This window comes from Crocuta crocuta, unplaced genomic scaffold (genome assembly GCF_008692635.1).
Source record: "Crocuta crocuta isolate KB4526 unplaced genomic scaffold, BGI_CrCroc_1.0 scaffold271, whole genome shotgun sequence".
Taxonomy (NCBI): Eukaryota; Metazoa; Chordata; class Mammalia; order Carnivora; family Hyaenidae; genus Crocuta; species Crocuta crocuta.
In genome coordinates this window covers 5,130,195-5,143,720 of record NW_027527824.1, presented here as the reverse complement: position 1 = coordinate 5,143,720, position 13,526 = coordinate 5,130,195, and the positions used below count along the sequence as shown (strand labels likewise).

At 36.8% G+C, this 13,526-nt stretch overlaps 1 protein-coding gene across 3 annotated transcripts in view; it reads right to left on the bottom strand.

Moving 5' to 3' along the window:
- Nucleotides 1-1,190: 1,190 nt before the first annotated feature.
- DDX6 (DEAD-box helicase 6) overlaps nucleotides 1,191-13,526 on the bottom strand; it is a 32,222-nt gene continuing 19,886 nt past the window's right edge. For all 3 annotated transcript variants that reach the window (XM_077777157.1, XM_077777149.1, XM_077777165.1), the window contains exons 7-14: nucleotides 13,125-13,219; nucleotides 11,541-11,663; nucleotides 10,918-11,046; nucleotides 9,812-9,928; nucleotides 8,404-8,467; nucleotides 5,072-5,173; nucleotides 4,387-4,569; nucleotides 1,191-3,136 (exon numbers count right to left, since the gene is read on the bottom strand). In XM_077777157.1, coding sequence (XP_077633283.1) covers nucleotides 4,394-4,569; nucleotides 5,072-5,173; nucleotides 8,404-8,467; nucleotides 9,812-9,928; nucleotides 10,918-11,046; nucleotides 11,541-11,663; nucleotides 13,125-13,219 — 806 coding nt within the window. In that variant the 3' untranslated portion in view covers nucleotides 1,191-3,136; nucleotides 4,387-4,393. The remainder of the gene's footprint in view (nucleotides 3,137-4,386; nucleotides 4,570-5,071; nucleotides 5,174-8,403; nucleotides 8,468-9,811; nucleotides 9,929-10,917; nucleotides 11,047-11,540; nucleotides 11,664-13,124; nucleotides 13,220-13,526) is intronic.

Genomic DNA, 13,526 nt, shown 5'->3' with positions numbered 1-13,526 from the left:
TGTGGGACGAACTTGAAAATAATTTAGAGACGTATTTAGATTTCCTTCTCCCTTACTTCTTTCCATGGCAGATCATTTTAGAGTAAGTTTATTCCATTCCCAAAGGAAAGCCAAGAAAGTTTCTCCATCAGAATGCACGGGAAGAGAAACACAAAACATAGGCCCAGAGGCATCAAGGTGTGTAACAGTTCATAAACCGTTACACAACTACCACCACAGGCCAAACCATGAGTTGGACATAATTTAAGTATTAAAAATAGGGAAGTTTCATTCAAATGAACTACTGGGAGAAAAAAAAATCACCATTACTTAAAACAGACACCCAATATTGGAAAGAACACAAAAACAATTTCCAATAATGACGCTCCTTAATAGTGAGGGGGACATAAAAAAAAAAAAAAAAAAGACTAGGCTTTGACCCAGTCCTTAGAGCATCTTTCCATTTAACAATTCCTATTCAAGGGTCAAGCACCAAAACTGGACAGCTGCCTCTGCAGGACTGTGTCCAATAGTGGTGTCCCAGATAGTTTAAGTGCCACTCCTCACCAGAGGCTCTACTTCAGTAATACTTTCAGTTAAGTCTGTGCTTTTAGAGGGACCCACAGGCATGTGGCACCAGGCACAGTCTGAGGATGGCAAAGGAGACTGTGCGGTTTGTTGTCACCCACTCTCTCTAGCGAGATACCAATTTGCATTTACAAGCCTTTCTTGCTTTTCTCTGTAATGAATGATCCCTCTTATCTCGCCAGAGGAGGGGGAGAAAGAGAGAGCTGCATCAGTACAAGGGTAAGATTTTTTGGTCAAAAGTTGATGCCTTCTAAATTCCCTCCCCCCACCCCTCCCTGGAAGAAAGTTATTCCTCAATTAGGGTTTGTATTTAGTAACAACATTGGCTGGATAGATCATAGCTTGGATACCAAATATTCGAGCTTATTCTTTTTGGGGTTTGTACTGTGCAGCTCTTGCTACAGTTTTTTAAGGAGTTAGGGCTCTGTCTGATCAGGAGGCATCTGCAGGATTTTGAGCCTAAGGAATTTTGGGTGAGTCACAAATGGTTTTGCTTAGAACTAGGCAAGAGTCAAAAAAAAGCAACTTTGAATAACTGATTTCTTTACCCAGATGAGTTAAGCATGAAAGCATATGCAGGATTTATCTTGTAATATTTTAGGGTTTTGAAAAAATGCAGTATGGAAATCAAATTTTTCTCATATTATTTTTTTGCTTTTTTTTTTTAAACCCTAGATGCCTCCTGACTGACCTAGTACACTGGGTTTAAAGGGAATTAAAAACATTAAAAAAAAAAGTTCACTGGTTTTGATTCATCTCACTCCTTTTGCCTGGAGATCAGGCCAAACATCAAGCATGTTGGGAGGGGCACAATTTAAAGCAACACTATCGACTGAAAAGCATTTGCCAGCAATTTACAATGCAAAATGACAGATAATTCTTGTCACAAAGCAAGAGAATGGTAAGCAGCTTTCTGCAGCATGAAAGTTAACAGCTCTCAGGAGTTGCCCATTCCTGGAAGTGTATGTATCAAGGTGGGCGGAGGGCAACACACTTACACGGTACAGGAAGTGATCCACAGAAAGTAAGCTCCAGAACTGCTAACGTTACCCAAAGCTGGTACTGGCTAGTATTCTGAAATGCAAATCCATGCTTTGTACATACACTGCCACTCAACTGAATTCCCACACTGCAAGGGAGATTTAATCTTTGTCCCCTTTTGCTGAGCTTGAAAAGTTCCTCAAACTTTTTTTAAAAAGGGGAAAGAAGCAAAATCAGAGAGAGCTTCTCAAAAAATAGCATCTTGAATCATAGGTTTATGAAGTTTCCTCGCTCTCTCTCGCAGGCATTCTCCAAAGGTGTCAGATGATACAGTGTGGCAGCAAACAGTGAATCCCAGACTTCTGGGTGCCTCTTCCAACACAGGGTCCCCACAGAGGTCTGCTCTCTACAGCAAGAGGCCAAAGCACTTTTAGAATTTAGTGTTGCGGAAAACTGAGCCCCTCTCATCTTTAGCTGCTCCCATAATCACTCTAATCCCCTTAATCCCAGCAACCTTCATCCAAAAAAAAAATATATATATATGTATATATATATATATGAACCCAGAAAAAAACTTATTTACAAAGTTTATACAAGTATACACACCCAATTTTCTATGGGACACGCTCTGCCACAGAGGAAAGAGGGTCAAGGCTCTGACATGTCTACACATCAAGTGCCATAACTGCTAATGGAAGCGTATGGAAACCAGTCTTTAGTGTTCTGCTGTAGAGCACAAAGGCGTGTCATACGGCTCCTGCAATGATAGACTGCTCTTTCCTTTGGGAGCGATGATGTTGGAATCTACTCAGCCCAGAAGAAATTTTTACTTGGGATTGTTTTTTTTTTTTTTTAAATACATGTATTTACAGTGCGGATGAACTGCAGTTGCATATCAACTCCTCCACATAAAGAAAAAGAAAATGGTGTTTAACATTCCTAGTATGTTTCATCTTCCAGCCCTGGGCTTGAGTATTGGGGAAAAAGGGAAGAGAGAGACTTCAACTTGAAACCAAAAAGAAAAGACAAAAAATTTTTAAAAGATAGGAAAAAGAAAAAAAGCAAAGAATTACTATGTTGATTCCTTGGGCTGTGTCTAAAAGATGATATTCTGAATGGTCTCATAGCATAAGGCACTTCGCACAAATAAGTAATAAGCTCTTCAGGCTTAAAAAACGGATGAGTAATTAGGGAGAAGTTGAAATGCACTCAAGAGTCAGCTGTTGGAGAATTTTGAAATCGTAGACAAGCTTGTGTGTTCATCAAGATTCTTCTCTTTTTAGGGTTTCTCCCCTTCTCTTCTCTCTCCTCCTTCCTTGTCCCCCTGCCCCAGAAAACATTTTTTAAAAACCAGCAGTTAGTGCAACTAATGTTCAGTCAGCACACAGTGCAAACAAGTGGAACAAAAAAGGTAAATTCCTTCTTTTCAGCTTTTTCTCTTCACCAGTTAAAAAGAAAAAAATGTCTGAGCTCTTTTAAGTCTTCATAGTTCCAAAATAAAAGAAGATGAAAAACCCACAAAGAGAAGAGCATCCCCCCCAAACGATGTGTCACAGATCCAAACGAGCCTTCTGTAGTTTGTCAAAGCCTAAAGAAAGGAAGAAACCTAAAATTAACCTTTGTGAAAGCAATATGAACGAGGGTACCTACTTTTTCATAATCTCCATCCCAAATGCTCTCTCTGTAGTGGCCTCTACTGAGCCTTTGCCTCCCACAGAATCCATTTGGGATTCAGGAATTTCTGCTAGGCATCCCAGAGATAGAATGAGAGCCTGAAGCTCTGGTATCCAAAACAATTAAATCAAGATTTTTTTTTTTTAACCATCCATGAATTCAACAGCCTGCTGGTACACCAGCAAACACTGTCTACTTTTAGGTTTGCCTAAGGGTTTTGTGTTTGACATTTAAATTTGTGGCGGGAGGAGATAAACTGTAAGTGAAGAGAGGATCTTAGAAACTTAAAACCAACAGGTAAAATGTTTATTGCTAATTTGGAAACAATCATCTCTCAAATCAGATTTTCCTTAGAAAAAAACTGCAAAATAGCCTATATTCCTTTATGTTGAGCCTTCTTTTGAGCATTACTATTAGAGCCTGATAGTCAGGAAACAATGAAATGAAAGGGTAGTACAGGAAACCACAGTGGGCAGTTAAGATAAGACAATTATCCTCATAACCTGATCACACATGTGGCAATGAGGCACTGCAGGTAATTTAACCTGATATATTATGGGGGCGCCTGGGTGGCTCAGTCAGTTAAAAGGCTAACTTCAGCCCAGGTCATGATGTCAAGGATTTGGTTCATGAGTTTGAGCCCTGAATCATGCTCTGTGCTGACAGCTCGGAGACTAGAACCTGCTTCAGATTCTGTTGTGTGTATCAATCTCTCTCTGCCCCTCCCTGCTCACGTGTGCGCTCTCAAAAATAAACATAAAAAAAAAAAATTTAACCTGATTTATTAAGGTGCCCAGTAGAAATTAAGATTGATGCTAACAACAGAGAGATGACTGAGTGATAAAGACAAAAAATATTTTCATATTCAAACTGCTGAAAAAGATTCTTCACTTTCATTATTCTGGAAGCATGGACTTAAGTACTGCTCTTGTACCACATTACACAGGAAGACTACATTCAAGAACTGCATTTATAGATTGTCTAATGAGACCACAACTTCAGCCAAGCAAGAAGTCCCAGTTTGTTTACGCCAACTGGGGGTTTACCCTATCACTGCGATTACATGTGGTGCAACATCGTATTTTCCCCAGGAAAGAGGACTTTGGTTTCCTTCTTTTCTTTAGACATTACACTCGCTTAGCTACGGTTCTGTCAGGTACGCACATGCTTGTTAAGGTTTCTCATCTTCTACGGGCTCGCTGTGGTATTCTGCCACATACAGGCTCTTGTCAATGTTGCTTGGGATCGGTTTAATTTCTGTTCCCAGCTGCTCCTCAATACTTTTCAGGTTGAAGCGGTCATCATATGTGATCAAGTTGATGGCTAAGCCAAGATGACCAAAGCGACCTAAAGAAAAACAGTTTTTAATTTAAAAAACCGAGTTAAATATGAGAATCAATGCGGGTGTGCAAGTCTATTAGTGGCAAAACTATACAGGATTGTTTTTCTTTACTGCCACTGTATACGAAACCAATTATGGTCTCATACACACATTACAGCTTCGTTTCACGCCCCTAAGTAGTACCTTCATTTACCTTTTTCAAATGACAAAACAGACGCCCATTTATATCAAAAGTTGCCAAAACACATAAATAGTACAGCTTACAGCACCTAATGAGAAGTGCACCTCCCATTTGTGAATTTTCTCTCAATTTAAGCATATAGTAAAGTTATTTCAACTGTTCTCAAACGCTCTATAATAGAAAAAAATCAGTCTTAAATATCAAACAACTAAATCAGTTTTAATTCACTGTTCTCATTGCTACTATACTCTATTTCATAAAAGAACAGAATTTAGTGATTACACTTCTCAAAACACCTCCATGAAGAACATCTTCCTTTTCCTCACCTGATCTTCCAATACGATGGAGATAGGTCTCTGCCAGCTTTGGGAAGTCAAAGTTTATTACCACATTCACAGCTTGTATATCAATACCTCGGGTAAACAAATCTTAAGAAAGAAAGAAAGAAAGAAAGAAATCTCCATTATATCTTTCAATTTAAGCACGTTTCTTGGTACCACAATACACCTTAACATGTATCTCTAGTGCAACATTGTTTTATTCACTTCATTAGGTATTTTAAATGCATTTGCAAATTACTAGCATTATCTTTCCCACACACTATCATAAATAACTTTACGTTAACAAGTTACCTTTCCTAAGTCCCATAAAATTTTCTGAAATGGTGTAAGGTAACTGCAAATGTAGGAAGAGATCAGAATGACTGTTAAGCTACAAACTCATAAAGGAGTCTCAGAAATAACCAGTAATTTTCTTTTAGTATTTAATCCAAGGTTAAATAGATTAACCAAGAATACTTTGAAGAGATAATCCATTAAGGGTAATTATTTGTACTTTTAGAATTCATTCATCTCTTTCTACTAAGTGATTTGCAAGTCTGAGGTAAGCGCAAGGCCACTCCTTCTCTTTTGTTCCACAATTACTATGCTAATTTAGGCTATGAAAACTACAAGTAGAAACAATTACAATAGACTAATAACTAGGTTTTAGGGCTTCTATCAGTTCCACATTCCAAAATAATCCACAATGGTGACTAGTGTTTCTGAAACACTGCTTTGAATTTGTAACTCATTATTTTAAATTGCCTCTGAATAAAATGTAAGGCTGACATACAAGGTCCTCCACCCTCCACACGTTGATCCTAACACATCTTCACAAACCTTCCTCTCCACCAAATTCATCCACTTAGCCTTCCTTAAACCCATCTTCTTGAAGCCCTCTAAGGTTCATGTTTTATACCAGCCCCCTAACTTAAAACTCGTCTGCAAGTCTAAAACTTATCTAGGTTAGAAAGCCAGTTAATATTACATCTCTTCTCAGATTACCACAGCTAATTCCCTGTCCTATGAAAATTTAGGAATTTTTACTACACATGCCTCACATTTGCAATTTAACTTTGCCCACTTATAGACCCATCCCAAAGCCTGTTTTAATAAAGTTTTACTGCCACAGGACCATGCCCATGTGTGTCAGCAAAAAGCCTGATGTGGGGCTTGAACTCACAACAGCGAGATCATGACCTGAGCCGAAGTCTGACGCTTAACTGACCGAGCCACCCAAGCACCCCTTATCTGGCATTTTAAGAAAAAGGTTGCAGGGCTTGCCTTAGACTCTTAATGTTGTTTATCCTTTTTTTTTTTTTAATCTCTGAGTAAAGCACTGCTCCTTGAAGAGTAATACTTTGCATGTATTTATTTATACACTTTGTACACGTTATTCAGTACTTACTTACTGACATATTAAACACTCTTCTGTTTTCTGTCTGCACATTCTGAATTTGCTTAACAACTCAACATTTCACCAATGAACAAGTTTCTTTTCTAGATTATAGGTTCCCAAGTGCAGGGAGTGTGTGTATAGATTTGGAAAAAAAAAAAAAAATTTTTTTTTAAAGTATGTTTATTTTTGAGAGAGCGTGAAAGGTAGAGTGAGCAGGGAAGGAACAGACAGAGAGGGAGACACAGAATCCGAAGCAAGGCTCCAAGGTCTGAGCTGTCAGCACGGAGTCTGATGTGGGGCTTGAACTCACGAACTGCAAGTTCATGACCTGAGCCAAAGCTGGAGTCTTAACCGACTGAGCCACCCAGGCGCCCCTGATTTGAAAATTTTTAATCATGGTAGAATACAAATAAAATTGAGAGGAGTAATATTTTTTTCAGTACCAACTAAATACCTGGCAGAATACTGGTTAAATATCAAAAACTATTTTTGAATTAACAAATAAAACATATTTGTTCAGAATTTGGTTTAAAGTTTTCTCATTTACAGATTTTTAAAAAAGGCATAAAAGAAACATAAGACTTGTCCAAGGTCGTATGATTACAGGCTAAAAAGGGTAGGACTTGAACCCTAATCTTAAATTCTTAAAGTCTACGCTTTGGATTCTGTGTCTCCCTCCCTCTCTGCCCCTCTGCCACTCATGCTCACGCACGCGAGTGCTCTCTCTCTCTCTCAAAAATAAACGTTAAAAAAAAATTAAATAAAAAAATTCTAGAAGTCTGAGATCTTTTCCATTAAATCAGATATTTTATATTTGAATACTTCAATATAAACGTTAAAACTGATCAAGTAAACATATGTATTAATTCACACCTGTTACTAACTATCCTTTCAGATAGAAGACAGAGAAAAAGATAAACTGGAAGCACCCAGGATACCTGATAGTCCTTTTTCGGTTTTTGTAAATTAGCAAATTCAATATTCTGTTAGTAAAAATGTGGAGTTTATTTCTACAGCAGCATGTAAAAAAACCCCAAATTGTGAACTACTCTACATTTTGATCTGGATGGTAGTTATATGCGTGTGTACATATGCAAAAATTCACTGAAAAAGATATCCTTATAACAATTACTGTATTTCTCTGTGTACATATGCCTCAATTAAAAAAAAAAATCCTTGGGGCACTTGGGTGGCTCTGTCAGTTAAGCGTCAGCTCAGATAATGATCTCATGGTTTGTGGGGGGAGGCCCCGCATCGTGCTCTGTGCTGACAGCTCGGAGCCTGGAGCCTGCTCCAGATTCTGAGTCTCCCTCTCTGTCTGCCCCTCCCCCGCTCATACTCTATGTCTCTCAAAAATAAACATTAAAAAAAAAAATCTTTTTTTAAATCCACGTTCTTCTCTCCTCCAAGAAGCCTAGTTTAGATGATTAATCTCGTACCAATACTAAGATTTTATTTCCAGTGTAGAGATGGGAGGATAGTCAATCCATTTGCTCTGTCTGATCTGAATTGAATGTCCACCTGCCTCCCCAGTTTGTTTTTCTTCACGTTCAGGAAACCAAATATACACCAAAATACAGACTAATCTGTTTCTGGCAAAAAAAAATTAAAAGACTACAGTAAATAATTTCCAAAACATGGTTTCTTAATGTTAATTTATTTTGCATGTACTATGTATCTCATTCCTGTATGCTAAAATTATTCAGAAAATACACAAATTCCCAAACTTCTTAAAAGACAAAGATGAGGTATGAGTGCCAACAAGTGTTCTGCTGTTTCAGATATGGAAACTAATTTCAGGAATTAAGCTCATTTCAACTTCAGAAATTCCAGAAATGGTATCGGGGTGAGCTGAACTCTGTCATAGACCCTGTTGGGAGATATGGATAGAGAAAGCAGAGAACTAAGGAGAAAAATAACAGGTAAAAGAAACACTTACCAGTGCAAACAAGATTGCGGCATAAGCCATTTCGGAAATCATGAAATACACGATTTCGATGTTCCTAAAAACAAAGCAATGCATTTGGTTTGTTTAAATCTCACACACACAACTCTAAAATTCCCATCGTTAATTTCTCCTATCCAAACAATTTAGTATACCCCAAATTTACACAAATGAGAGAGGAGCCAATTCAAAACTCTTAAGTTAAAAACAAAAGATAGAGAAGTTACCATAAATTAGTTTCCCACAAAAATTAATAAGCAACTAAAACATATTTATGCATATCTTCATGTAGCATTTATCTAAACTCTTAAGAATATTTTCATCTTTTTTTGCTGGATTTTAAATGGCAATTTCACCATATTTTTATGTATCTATTTTTCAAATGTTTCAAACAGAAGATGACAAAAGTTTAGCTTGATCTAAACATCTACTATTTGTCTTTTTAGTAATCTGTATGCAAAAATAAAAATTAACTTTTCAATTAAAATACAAAAATGAAAATCCATGCATAAGGACTCTAACAAAAGTGACAAATCTAACATCTGTTAAACTCGTCTTTCCTTTCTTTCAAAGCAACATTTTTCTGTTGGAAATCTTTTCTACACCTTAATACATTCATTTCCTGTGACAATTTCTAACATTAGAATCTATATGATGATATCTGATCCATTATCAAGCTTCTTTGAAAACCATATGTGAGCTGATTAACTTAAGCTCTATCTACGGAAACTGCTTTTCACAAAATTTCACATTCAATTAGTGCACGCATACACGCACATCTTATTTTTATAGTGTTGAATTTCTTTTAACTGTTAAAAGAAGTTCTGAAATTCAGAGATTGTATCCTTAAGTGAAGAAAAAAACATACGGGCAGAGGTACATAAATTAAAAATCTAGAGCAGTGTTATCCAGTAGAACTTTCTGCAATGATATAACTGTTCTATATCTGTACTTTCTAAAACTGTAGCTGATAGTCACATAACATGGCACTTAAAATGTGGTTAGTGTGACAGAGGAACTAAATTTTAAACTTTAATTTTAACTCCATTAAATTGCCACAAGTGACTAGTCGTTACTGTACTAAACAGTACAAATCTGCATTACCTGGAGAAGAAAGGGAGCAAAATTTCATACTTGTATCATGCACAACAGTTTACAGAGTACTTATTTATAAACTACCTCCACCTTCCTAACAACCTCGTGAGTTAAGAGTGTGCACACCCGTTTTATAGTCAGAAAAGTGAACCATGGAGGTCACAATGAAAGGTTACTTGCCTACTAAGGAATAATTTATTCTTATGTTTAGGGCATATGGAGGAGCATTAAAACAAAAAACAGAATCTGAGAAATACTTAGAAAAAGATTTGAAAAATCTGCACACAGGTTCTTGTTTTATACTTACCTGCCTCATTTTAGCATGGATATAGAAGCAAGAATAACCCAGTTGAGAAATCTTCTTGGCTAGCAATTCAACTCGCTGAGAGGAGTTACAGAAAATGATCGACTGGTTTATCTGAAGCTAAGTACAAGAGAAAAAGACATGAGAAAGAAAAACAAAAACCTGCATTTTATTTTGCCAAATCTTGAACAGTGACTGACAGATGTTAAAAACATGGTCTAAGACTTAGACCCTCATGATACAATAGATGTAAAATTGCAAAAACTGTAAATACTACATTCATTTACTTAATAATTACAGATAATTTATAAGTTTTGTCGAACAGTATGCTTAATAAGAGCCACATAAATACCAACAAGATTAAAACACATTCAATTCTCATTATTTGCAGTAATCATGTTCTATAAAGTTGCCACAAACACTGAAAATGTGGAAAAAAACAAAAAATACTCAACACACGAATACAGAACTACTGTTCCTAGGAGAGAGGGACGATTAGGTTCCTGTGAGCCTCTAGTTGATTTTTCATCAATCCATCAACAGATAATCTTGTCTTATGTGTGTTACTATTCAAAGACCCCTTATTTACTCATGGCCAACAACACTAACTCACGCCTGCTGCACAAAGTTTTATCCAATACACATTTCCTCTGCAAGGCACATCAGTCTTCTTGTGCCTAGGAGCAATGGACAGCACTAAGCTTAGGAGCCATTTTAAACCATGAAACAAACAAAAACAAAAAACAAAAGCACAAAAATGCAAAAAATGTGGCATTAACGTGGCACAGACTAGGAGAAAGACGTCTGTGAGAGCTGAAGGAAGCACATGAGTATTGATTGTGGGGTCACAAATATTGGCAAGTAGCCAAATTTGCAATTACAGAATACGCAAATAATGAGGAGCAACTATAATTAAGGTCAAATTATTTTAGGATTTAATTAAAAGTGTCTTTGACATCATACTGTATCAACTTCAGATCAACAACCAAAACTACCTTTTAAGAAAAAGCTGTGGACGGTTTTTACACTGAAAATGGTGGGAAAAGACTCAATTGTTTAACTGGGGTTAAATAATGGGTAATATTCAGGGGCTGAAGCCTATTACTTACCCTGGAGAAAAGTGTATTGAGGCAGTGTACTTTTTGGCGCTCAGTTACATAAGCATAGTACTGGGTTACTCCCTTCAAAGTTAGTTCCTCCATCAGGTTAATCTCATAGGGTTTCTGCAAATGGGAATTCTGAAAAAAAGAAGTCATATAATTCAATGAAAGCAGAGTAGATCTCTGGAACTCAAAATATATCCTATATTTTTCTGATAAACTACTGCTTAAAAGGGATGGCAGATCTCTTCAAAGTTTACATAATCTATGATGGAAGAAACAAGTTTACCATATAACGGAAGGCCTAACATTCAGGTATGTAGTTAAATTCCCATTTTGTGCTTTGTATATAGGATTACACTATAATCGATTTATCCAGTTATTAATGATCATATGACACCCTGAAGCCAAATGCGATGCGAATAAAGAATGTAACCAAATTACTATTATGGTTAAAAAAAAAAAATCAGTTAATTTAGGCACAACTAACCTTAACTGATTAGCTAACAAAAAAGCCAAAAACCTGAAACAATCAGCATTACGCAAAAACTGATTACAGGATGTAATCATGAATAAACGTATCTTTATGGGCAACAGAATGGCACCACTTCCATGTACAGATTTCTACTCACCATGAATTTCTGTACACTAAGAGGGAAAGTAGCTGAATATAATAAAATCTGTCTGTTTTTAGGTAGCGTGAGAATAATATCCTCCATTATCTGCACAAAATCCTGTGACAGCAACTTATCTGCCTGCAATACAAAGAAAAGACAATTTCAAAAACAGTTCGTGTTTAAGGTCTTTGGTTAATAAGGCATCACCCAAGAGCATTCATCTAATATTCTGACTGTAAACAGTAAGTTCTTGAACAACACTGTCCAGTCCAATGGCACCAAGACATATTCCCAGTGATTCAGAAGGGGGAAAATCTGTAATATCGTATTCTAGACAGGCAAAAAAAAACCCTAGACAGATATAATCCTTGTTCCTGTAACAGAATTTTAACTTAGAGAGAGCCAGAGGAAAAAAATGTGCACGTGTGGGAGGGAAAGAGGGAAAATCCCAAGCAGGATCTGTGCTCAGTGCAGAGCCCCACTTGGGGCTAAGTCTCACTGTGAGATCATGACCCGAGCTGAAATCAAGAGTCGGATGCTGAGCCACCTAAGCACCCCCCATAACAGAATTTTAATGTGATTTCCATGAGAGACAGTACATGGTCGAGACTACAATCTGTAGAGTCAAACTACCTGGGTTGAAACCTAGTCTCTTCACTTTTTAGCTATGTTGGCAGGTTATTGACACTCAATACTTCAGTTTCTACAACTTTAAAATTAGGAATTTCATTTACTGTTAACTGCTTTATAGGATACCTACCTTACACGGTTGGTGTAAAAAGTAAATGAAAAAACATCTTCAGCACTTATTGCTACTAAGTAATCACTAATACACTACTAAGTATTAGTAGTCACTAATAAACATTCTCTCATCAAAGACAGAAAACCTGTCTGAATTAAACTACAACAATCTGATCTAGTTATCTAAAATACAAACAGGAAAGCAACTTTATTTCAAAAACATGAACACTGATACACTTTACGTACAAAAACATTGCCAGATCCCAAAAATGTAGAGCCGAGAAAGTTCTTAAAAGGCACTTACAACCTGAAGAGATAACACATATACCAGGGATGAAAAACCAAACAGCACAAAGTAGGACATAGTAGGGTGCCTGGGTAGCTCAGTCAATTGAGTGTCTTGACTCTGGATTTCACGGTTTGTGAGACTGAGCCCTGTATGGAGCCTGCTTGGGATTCTGGCTCGCTCGTTCTCAAAATAAATAAACTTAAAAAAAAAAAAAGACCTACTAAATGACGAGTTAGACACATTACTTGCTTTTTAAGACATATTACTGATTGGAAAGAGACTTAGAATGAACTTGGCTTTGAAGTATTCAGTAATTCCTTTCCTTGGAAAAATAAAAAAACTCAAACTATCTGGCATATCTAAGAAAAAGATGCAAGGCTGAACTATTCCTGTAAATACGTATCATCTATTCCCTCTAAAGGGCTAAACATGTTTTATAAGTAAATTAGTTTGAACTGACAAGAGTCATGCATTTATTAAAGGTTCACAAACACAAAGAGCTTTTGCTTCATTCACTGGCAGTTATAAACAAAGCACAGAATAGTACTTTCCAAATGAAGAGACATTACCTCATCCAATACTATCATCTGGACATGATCAACTTTTGCTACTCCTTTCTTAATAAGATCCAGGATTCTTCCAGGGGTAGCTATCACCACGTGCACTACACAAGATTAGAAAATATGTATTCTCATTAATTTTAGCTTGGGCAAACAGGATACAATTAAGGTTTATCATATATATTTTCTCAGAAACACTGTTGTAAAGGTAGGAATAATCCAAACAGGCAAAGATTTGCTTTAGGATAAGGATTTTCATTTCATCTTAGGTCGGCCAGAGAATACTTGTTTCACTTCTACTGGGGTGAGCTAACAGATTCCCAAATCACCTGCTCCAAATAAGGGGTGTACTTGTCTTAAAACAATCCCCAAAGAATAACAAAGGCATACCAGGCTTTTGATACAGTGGCT